General features: G+C 41.2%; 1 protein-coding gene across 1 annotated transcript; it reads right to left on the reverse strand.

Moving 5' to 3' along the window:
- Positions 422-8,501, reverse strand: LOC109358060. The gene is made up of 7 exons (XM_019602126.1): positions 7,200-8,501; positions 6,547-6,808; positions 5,481-6,093; positions 4,581-5,348; positions 4,102-4,424; positions 736-2,201; positions 422-439 (listed from the first exon to the last, which is right to left on the reverse strand). Exons 1-7 carry the CDS (start codon positions 8,490-8,492, stop codon positions 422-424), a joined length of 4,743 nt encoding a protein of 1,580 aa, XP_019457671.1. The 5' UTR covers positions 8,493-8,501.

A 10,558-nucleotide genomic window follows, 5' to 3' on the forward strand; every position in this document is an offset into this window, starting at 1 on the left:
GGAAGAGGATGACGATGAGGATAGGATGGGGATGAGGAAGAGGATGAGGATGAGGATAGGATGAGAACGAGTATGACGATAAGGATAGGACGAGGATGAGGATGAGGATGAGGATAGGATTAGGACGATAATGAGGATGATGATAGGATTAGGACGATAATGTGGATGAGGGTAGGATGTGGATGAGGAGGAGGATGAGGATAGGATGAAGACGAGAATGAGGAGGAGGATAGGATTAGGACGAGAATGGTAATAAGGATGAGTAAGAGGTTGAGGATAATGAGGAGGATAGGATGAGGACGAGATTGAGAATGAGGATAGGATGAAGATGAGGATGGGGATATGATGAGGAGTAGAATGAGGATGAAGATGAGGATAGGTTGGTGGGAGGCCACGTGGGACCTCTTGAGGAAATACATCCTCAAATTCCTGCAGAAAACTTTTAACAGCATCAGGCACAACAACATTAGAGTTAGTATTCAAACAAAATTGTTGTCCAATGAGTAAGTAAATGGGTTGTCTTGTAAGGATAGCACCCTTTACTTCCCCTTTGGAAGCCATAAAGCTTTTCTTTTTCTTCTCATCTTTTTTTTCATTCTTTTCTTTTTCCTTCTTTTTTTCTTTTTCAATATTTTTTTCTTTTTCATTCTTTTTTTCTGGATCGTTTCTTTTTTCTTTTTCTTCTTTTTTTTCTCGATCCATCTTTTCTTTCAACTTTTTTTGATCTTCACCTACTTGCCTTGGGGACAAGGGTGATAATACAATTTTCTTGTTACAATGCATAAAGGTATATTTATTGGAGAAGCCATCATGAATGGCTTTCCGGTCATACTGCCAAGGCCTGCCAAGTAGCATATGGCTTGCCTCCATTACAACCACATCACAGAGGACCGAATCCTCATACTTCCCTATAGAAAAGGGGATCTCAGCTTGCTGATTCACAATCATTTCTCCAACCTCGCTTAGCCATTGTAGTCGGTAAGGAGTTGGGTGGGTCCTCGTCACAAGGTTAAGTTTAGAAACCAACCTTGTGCTTACCACATTAGCACAACTGCCACCATCAATGATTAGGGAACAAACATTCCCTTGTACCAAACATCTAGTGTGGAAGATGTTCTCCCTTTGACTCTCCTCATCTTCTCTTACTTGACTCCCTAAGAGCCTCCGCACCATGAGTAAGTCTCCATCTGGAACATGGGCATCTTCTTCACTCTCCTCAGAACTTGAAGTCTCGGATTGAGATTCCACCACTCCATTTTTCATCACCATGGTCCTTCTGGTTGGGCATTGAGAAGCTATGTGACCATGCCCAAGACATTTGAAGCATTTGACCTCCCGACTCCGAGTAGTATTTTCCATGGGCTTCTTCCCTTGGGAAGAGCTCACGGCCTCCTTAGGATTAGGGCCCTCCTTCTTGTTTCTATCCTTCCACCCCGAAGACTGGAATTTTGAGTTGGAGGAGTATTTTGATTTCCTCCTCTTCAGTTGTTGTTCCACCTTAATGGCTTGTTGGACCAGATCCTCCAGCTCCACATAAGGTTGTAACTCTACCACATCCTGGATGTCTTGATTTAACCCATGAAGGAAACGTGCCATTGTAGCTTCACGATCCTCATGAAAGTTAGATCTTAACAGAGCCAACTCCATCTCTTTAAAGTACTCGTCTACAGACTTGGTACCTTGGGTCAGCCGCTGAAGTTTGTTATGGATATCCCGTTGAAAGGATGCCGGAACAAACCTCTTTCGCATTATTACCTTCATCTCATCCCAATTGTCTACTGGTTCAGCACCGCATCGCCTCCTCTCTTTTTGGAGTTGATCCCACCAGACCATAGCATATTCCTTGAACTCGAGTGCTGCCACCTTGACTTTCTTTTCTTCGGTATAGTTGTGACATTCGAACACTTGTTCGATTTTGAGTTCCCACTCCAAGTAAGCCTCAGGGTTATTCATCCCCATGAATGTAGGGATTTTAACCTTGATGCCTTCCAACCGATCATCTCTCCTATGACCTCCATCATGCCTCCTTTCTCTCCGTCTCCTTCTCCTCTCGGTTTCAGAATCACTAGAGTCGATGTTTCGGCGTCTTTGGTTCTGAACCCGCATTTCCTCCATTTGTTGTTGGAGGGTTCTAAATTGTTCATGAATTTCATGAAGGGACTGTAGGTAGGCTGCCGTCCTAGGGGACTCTCCTCCATTACCTGCAAAATTAGACATACTTTTTCTTTGGTTAGTAATAAAACTCTCTTGCTCACTTTTTCCTCTCTTTTTTTTTTTGTATTTCTTTTTTGTATTTGTGAATGTCTCTCCCTCACGTACTCTCTATTCCTTCTTTGTGTTCTTGATTAAATCAAGGTCAAGAGTACTCAATTGTGACAAACAGCGAAACAGCAACAACAATATCAAGCAATTTATATGATGAGGCACCTTTTTGGTTTAATAATTGAGATAGCACGAGGCTGTGATTAGGAGTATTACGTTTTCAGATTTATGATAGCCAATGGCTGTGGATACAATAATATAACGTTTTCGAATAATAGCACGAGGCTGTGATTAGGAGTATTACGTTTTCAGATTTATGATAGCCAATGGCTGTGGATACAGTAATATAACGTTTTCGAATAATAATATCAACTGAAACAGCAAAACTTTTGAAAATAAATTACTAAGACAATTTTACCAACAAGAACTAGCTCTGAATACCACTTGATGTAATCCTATAGGGGGATTACGTTTTTGTTTTGGATCATTCTTGATGGTAATTACTTTTTGGGACTTTCGGAGTTGTATTTGTTTTGGATGTTTTGAATGTTGTTTGGTTGTGTTTTGGGCCGTGGGGTTTTGATTGTGTTTGATGGATTTGGTGGTTGTTTGGTTGATGATTGGTGTACTTGTGATGTTATGGAATGTGTTTGGGATATGTTTGGGGAATTTTGGCCGTGAGGATTAGGGTTATGTGAGAGTGTTTTATGGGTGTTTGGCCGTGGGAAATGAGGGGATTTTGGGTGGTTTTGGTGAGTGTTTGGCCGTGAGTTTGGGAACAAGAAGATGGAGAAGACAAGAAGGATGGAGGCGCCACAAGAAGTGATTCTTGATAAGCCTTAAGGAATTTTCGCCACAAGATGAGTATCTTGATAAGAAAACAAGCTTGGTTGAACCAAGAACACTAGGAGGAATGCACTCACTAGCTATGGAATATTTCCAACAAAAATCTGAATTGTCTCATTTCATTTTGCTTGCCATTACATATAGGGAATTCGGTTGCCCTATTGATTCTAATTGAAAGCATATTAATTTGGCATTCAAGCCTTGATTCAAACAAAGAAAACGTGTGAAATGGTATTAAAACCCTTGATGCACTCAGATTGCTCTTTCCATATATGGCAGCTTGTGTGATGATGTATCCAGCCTTTTTTAGCACAAGGTTCACCCTCCTTGATTCATCTTCAATTTCTCACGTGTAGTCTTCTTTAAAGGAGGAGTTTGCATTTGAAAATTCTTTCCTAATTGGCATACTTGTTCCTAATCTGATTTGATTTGAAAATTGGAACAAGTATGGAAACTTTCAATTTGTTTCCTTCTTTTGAGCCACACGTGCACTCTCTCTTTGGTAACCTTTTGAATTGTTTCCATAATGATGTTGCTCAATTAAGGAGGTGATATTCTTTGATTTGAGGCTGATTTCCCTTGGAATTACACGCCCCCCTTCATGCTCTTCATAAGGAAAGATTTCCTTTAATTCCTTGCTGGTTGCATGCCATCTTCAAGTCCTCCCATAAGGAAAGGAATTCAAACCTGGATTACAAGTTCCTAATGGCCATTTAATAAGGTAATTTCGGCCATATTTATTTTAGATACAAAGTAATAAAAGTTCCAAAGTAAAATAGGTAACTATCAAGTTCTTAAATACTAGTGAGGGTGTTAATCCCTCACTTTATTAAATCAGCTAAAGCATGCCTTAATCAAGCCCTCCTTGGCCGTGGCCAACTTGGGGAATTTCTATGAATATGGAGCAATTGATGGGCTTGATCTCCGTGTTGGGCCTTGCATCTTCAAGTACTCCTTTGATGAGTTGATTGAGAGATTGATGAGCCTTCTTGCTCTTGGACCGAGTCATGGGCCCTCCAAGCCCAATTAGATCCTCTTCATTGTATGCCCTAGGTAGGGTCACATCATCCCCTCCTTCTTGGACTGGATTCGACCTCGAATCTGATTCAGCAATATCTTCATCACCTGCATCAAACAAAGAAAGATCAGCAACATTAAATGTGGCACTAATGTTTCCATACTCACCTGGGAGGTCTAGTTTATAAGCATTGTTGTTGATTCTCTCCAAGACACGAAATGGTCCATCTCCTCTAGGTTGGAGTTTGGATTTCCTTTGTGCAGGAAACCTCTCCTTCCTCATATAGACCCATACTAGGTCTCCGGGTTCAAAGATGATCTCCTTTCGGCCCTTGTTGGCTTGTTTAGCATAGCCCTCATTTTTATGTTCTATTTGGGCCTTGACTTTTTCGTGGATCTTCTTCACATAGTCCGCTTTAGACTTCCCATCCTTATGCTGCAACATAGAAGAGTTAGGCACAGGTAATAAATCAAGAGGGGTTAGTGGTTGAAATCCATACACAATCTCAAATGGTGACATTCTAGTGGTACTATGAGTGGCCCGATTATAAGCAAATTCAACATGGGGCAAGCACTCTTCCCAACTCTTTATATTCTTTTTAATTATTGCCCTCAACAGGGTGGTTAGAGTTCTGTTCACAACTTCAGTTTGGCCATCTGTTTGGGGATGGCACGTGGTGGAAAAGAGGAGTTTAGTCCCAAGCTTTCCCCACAAGGTTCTCCAGAAATGACTAAGGAACTTAGTGTCCCTATCACTTACAATACTTCGTGGTAGACCATGTAGTCGTACCACTTCCTTGAAGAACAAATCAGCAATATGTGTCGCATCATCAATCTTTTTACATGGAATAAAATGTGCCATTTTCGAAAATCTATCTACCACTACAAAGATTGAATCTTTCCCAGCCTTAGAGCGTGGGAGTGCAACAATAAAATCCATTGACAAGTCTATCCAAGGATTATCAGGTACGGGCAAGGGAGTATAAAGCCCATGAGGCATACTCGTAGTTTTGGCCCGTTTACAAATAATACAATTTTCACATAATTTTTGGACATCCCTCCTCATATGAGGCCAATAAAAATGTTCCTTTAATATGTCCAAGGTCTTTTGGACCCCGAAGTGGCCCATTAGACCCCCTTCATGAGACTCCTTAACAAGCAAGTCTCTAATGGATACCTTAGGCAAACATAAGCGATTTTCCTTGAAAAGGAAACCATCTTGCCTATAATATCCATTAACAGCCACATGTTCACATTTATTAAACAATTCAGAAAGTTCAGCATCATCAGCATACAAATCTTTTATGTGTTCGAAACCAAGAAGTTTGGTTTCTAGGGTTGCCAGCAAATTGTGCCTTCTTGATAAGGCATCGGCCACAGTATTGGCCTTTCCCTTTTTATGTTTTATAACATAAGGGAACTGTTCCAGAAATTCAACCCATTTAGCATGTCTTTTATTCAACTTACCTTGCCCCTTGAGGTATTTTAGTGACTCATGGTCACTATGTATGACAAACTCCTTAGAGAGGAGGTAGTGCTGCCATGTTTGTAATGCCCTTACCAAGGCATACAACTCCTTATCATAGGTGGAATAGTTCAGCATGGGTCCACCTAACTTTTCACTGAAATAGGCCACAGGGTGGCCTTCCTGCATCAACACAGCTCCAATACCCACATTAGAAGCATCACATTCTATTTCAAAAGATTTAGCAAAATTAGGTAATGCAAGAATGGGTGCATGTGTTAATTTTTCCTTAAGCCTCTTAAAGGCTTCTTCCTGTTTCTCACCCCATTTGAATCCAACGTTCTTTTTCACAACCTCATTTAAAGGTGCAGCTAGGGTACTGAAGTCCCTAACAAAACGTCGGTAGAAGCTAGCCAAGCCATGGAAGCTTCTAACATCAGTGACAGTTTTGGGGGTGGGCCATTCTTGTATGGCCTTGATCTTTTCTTGATCAACATGGACCCCTTGGGCATTTATCAGAAAGCCCAGAAAAATGACATGGTCCACACAAAAAGAGCATTTCTCAATATTGGCATACAATTTTTCTTTTCTCAAAACAAGTAAGACCTCTCGGAGGTGCTCATAGTGATCATGCATAGTTTTACTGTATATCAATATGTCATCGAAATAGACAACCACAAATTTTCCCAAAAACTCTTTTAAAACATGATTCATTAATCGCATAAATGTGCTGGGTGCATTAGTTAGCCCAAAAGGCATAACTAACCACTCATACAACCCAAACTTGGTTTTAAAAGCAGTTTTCCATTCATCCCCTTCCCTTATTCTAATTTGATGGTACCCACTTTTTAGATCAATTTTAGTAAAAACAGAGGCACCATATAATTCATCCAGCAAATCATCAAGTCTAGGGATAGGGTGACGATACTTTACCGTAATGTTGTTGATGGCTCTACAATCAGTACACATTCTCCAGGACCCATCCTTTTTGGGTACAAGGATGACAGGGACAGCACAAGGACTCATGCTTTCCTGTACCCATCCTTTCTGCATCAGTTCCTCAACTTGCTTTTGTATCTCATGAGTGTCATGAGGGTTGCTCCGATAGGCAGGCCTATTGGGCAAAGATGCTCCGGGGATGAGATCAATATGATGCTCAATTCCCCTTAAAGGTGGGAGGCCACGTGGGACCTCTTGAGGAAATACATCCTCAAATTCCTGCAGAAAACTTTTAACAGCATCAGGCACAACAACATTAGAGTTAGTATTCAAACAAAATTGTTGTCCAATGAGTAAGTAAATGGGTTGTCTTGTAAGGATAGCACCCTTTACTTCCCCTTTGGAAGCCATAAAGCTTTTCTTTTTCTTCTCATCTTTTTTTTCATTCTTTTCTTTTTCCTTCTTTTTTTTCTTTTTCAATATTTTTTTCTTTTTCATTCTTTTTTTCTGGATCGTTTCTTTTTTCTTTTTCTTCTTTTTTTTCTCGATCCATCTTTTCTTTCAACTTTTTTTGATCTTCACCTACTTGCCTTGGGGACAAGGGTGATAATACAATTTTCTTGTTACAATGCATAAAGGTATATTTATTGGAGAAGCCATCATGAATGGCTTTCCGGTCATACTGCCAAGGCCTGCCAAGTAGCATATGGCTGGCCTCCATTACAACCACATCACAGAGGACCGAATCCTCATACTTCCCTATAGAAAAGGGGATCTCAGCTTGCTGATTCACAATCATTTCTCCAACCTCGCTTAGCCATTGTAGTCGATAAGGAGTTGGGTGGATCCTCGTCACAAGGTTAAGTTTAGATACCAACCTTGTGCTTACCACATTAGCACAACTGCCACCATCAATGATTAGGGAACAAACATTCCTTTGTACCAAACATCTAGTGTGGAAGATGTTCTCCCTTTGACCATCCTCATCTTCTCTTACTTGACTCCCTAAGAGCCTCCGCACCATGAGTAAGTCTCCATCTGGAACATGGGCATCTTCTTCACTCTCCTCAGAACTTGAAGTCTCGGATTGAGATTCCACCACTCCATTTTTCATCACCATGGTCCTTCTGGTTGGGCATTGAGAAGCTATGTGACCATGCCCAAGACATTTGAAGCATTTGACCTCCCGACTCCGAGTAGTATTTTCCATGGGCTTCTTCCCTTGGGAAGAGCTCACGGCCTCCTTAGGATTAGGGCCCTCCTTCTTGTTTCTATCCTTCCACCCCGAAGACTGGAATTTTGAGTTGGAGGAGTATTTTGATTTCCTCCTCTTCAGTTGTTGTTCCACCTTAATGGCTTGTTGGACCAGATCCTCCAGCTCCACATAAGGTTGTAACTCTACCACATCCTGGATGTCTTGATTTAACCCATGAAGGAAACGTGCCATTGTAGCTTCACGATCCTCATGAAAGTTAGATCTTAACAGAGCCAACTCCATCTCTTTAAAGTACTCGTCTACAGACTTGGTACCTTGGGTCAGCCGCTGAAGTTTGTTATGGATATCCCGTTGAAAGGATGCCGCAAACCTCTTTTGCATTATTACCTTCATCTCATCCCAATTGTCTAGTAGTTCAGCACCGCATCGCCTCCTCTCTTTTTGGAGTTGATCCCACCAGACCATAGCATACTCCTTGAACTCGAGGGCTGCTACCTTGACTTTCTTTTCTTCGGTATAGTTGTGACATTCGAACACTTGTTCGATTTTGAGTTCCCACTCCAAGTAAGCCTCAGGGTTATTCATCCCCATGAATGTAGGGATTTTAACCTTGATGCCTTCCAACCGATCATCTCTCCTATGACCTCCATCATGCCTCCTTTCTCTCCGTCTCCTTCTCCTCTCGGTTTCAGAATCACTAGAGTCGATGTTTCGGCGTCTTTGGTTCTGAACCCGCATTTCCTCCATTTGTTGTTGGAGGGTTATGAGTTGTTCATGAATATCATGAAGGGACTATAAGTAGGCTGCCGTCCTAGGGGACTCTCTTCCATCACCTGCAAAATTAGACATACTTTTTCTTTGGTTAGTAATAAAACTCTCTTGCTCACTTTTTCCTCTCTTTTTTTTTTTGTATTTCTTTTTTGTATTCGTGAATGTCTCTCCCTCACGTACTCTCTATTCCTTCCTCATCGTATCCTCATCCTCATCCTCATTCTAGTCCTCATCCTATCCTCATCCTCATCCTATCCTCATTCTCATTCTCGTACTCATCCTTTCATCATCCTCATCCTCATCCTCCTCTTCATCCTATCCTCATCCACATTCTCGTCGTCATTCTATCCTCATCCTCTTCCTCATCCTATCCTCCTCCTCATTCTAGTCCTCATCCTATCCTCGTCCTCATCCTATCCTTCTCCTTATCCTCATCCTCTTCCTCATCCTCATCCTCATCCTTATTTGATGTAATCCTATAGGGGGATTACGTTTTTGTTTTGGATCATTCTTGATGGTAATTACTTTTTGGGACTTTCGGAATTGTATTTGTTTTGGGCCGTGGGGTTTTGATTGTGTTTGATGGATTTGGTGGTTGTTTGGTTGATGATTGGTGTACTTGTGATGTTATGGAATGTGTTTGGGATATGTTTGGGGAATTTTGGCCGTGAGGATTAGGGTTATGTGAGAGTGTTTTATGGGTGTTTGGCCGTGGGAAATGAGGGGATTTTGGGTGGTTTTGGTGAGTGTTTGGCCGTGAGTTTGGGAACAAGAAGATGGAGAAGACAAGAAGGATGGAGGCGCCACAAGAAGTGATTCTTGATAAGCCTTAAGGAATTTTCGCCACAAGATGAGTATCTTGATAAGAAAACAAGCTTGGTTGAACCAAGAACACTAGGAGGAATGCACTCACTAGCTATGGAATATTTCCAACAAAATCTGAATTGCCTCATTTCATTTTGCTTGCCATTACATATAGGGAATTCGGTTGCCCTATTGATTCTAATTGAAAGCATATTAATTTGGCATTCAAGCCTTGATTCAAACAAAGAAAACGTGTGAAATGGTATTAAAACCCTTGATGCACTCAGATTGCTCTTTCCATATATGGCAGCTTGTGTGATGATGTATCCAGCCTTTTTTAGCACAAGGTTCACCCTCCTTGATTCATCTTCAATGTCTCACGTGTAGTCTTCTTTAAAGGAGGAGTTTGCATTTGAAAATTCTTTCCTAATTGGCATACTTGTTCCTAATCTGATTTGATTTGAAAATTGGAACAAGTATGGAAACTTTTAATTTGTTTCCTTCTTTTAAGCCACACGTGCACTCTCTCTTTGGTAACCTTTTGAATATTTTCCATAATGATGTTGCTCAATTAAGGAGGTGATATTCTTTGATTCGACGCTGATTTCCCTTGGAATTACAAACCCCCCTTCATGCTCTTCATAAGGAAAGATTTCCTTTAATTCCTTGCTGGTTGCATGCCATCTTCAAGTCCTCCCATAAGGAAAGGAATTCAAACCTGGATTACAAGTTCCTAATGGCCATTTAATAAGGTAATTTCGGCCATATTTATTTTAGATACAAAGTAATAAAAGTTCCAAAGTAAAATAGGTAACTATCAAGTTCTTAAATACTAGTGAGGGTGTTAATCCCTCACTTTATTAAATCAGCTAAAGCATGCCTTAATCAAGCCCTCCTTGGCCGTGGCCAACTTGGGGAATTTCTATGAATATGGAAAAATTGATGGGCTTGATCTCTGTGTTGGGCCTTGCATCTTCAAGTACTCCTTCGATGAGTTGATTGAGAGATTGATGAGCCTTCTTGCTCATGGACCGACTCATGGGCCCTCCAGCCCAATTAGATCCTCTTCATTGTATGCCCTAGGTAGGGTCACATCAGATAGGATGAGCATAGGCAGAGGACGAGGATGAGGATGATGGATAGGACGAGGGCGAGAATGAGCATGAGGATAGGATGAGGACGAGAATGAGGATAGGATGAGGTTGAGGATAGGATGGGGATGAGGAAGAGGATGAGGA

This window comes from Lupinus angustifolius, chromosome LG10 (assembly GCF_001865875.1).
Source record: "Lupinus angustifolius cultivar Tanjil chromosome LG10, LupAngTanjil_v1.0, whole genome shotgun sequence".
In the NCBI taxonomy this organism is placed as follows: Eukaryota; Viridiplantae; Streptophyta; class Magnoliopsida; order Fabales; family Fabaceae; genus Lupinus; species Lupinus angustifolius.

What these genes read in the sequence shown, in the direction of transcription:
- LOC109358060 (XM_019602126.1), bottom strand. Translation starts at nt 8,492, where the DNA reads ATGGAGGAAATGCGGGTTCAGAACCAAAGACGCCGAAACATCGACTCT. An exon ending in CTGGAGAATGTGTACTGATT is followed by an intron (nt 6,094 to 6,546) that starts GTAGAGCCATCA and finishes TAAATGCCCAAG; the next exon opens with GGGTCCATGTTGATCAAGAA. An exon ending in GCCCATGACTCGGTCCAAGA is followed by an intron (nt 2,202 to 4,101) that starts GCAAGAAGGCTC and finishes CTAATTTTGCAG; the next exon opens with GTAATGGAGGAGAGTCCCCT.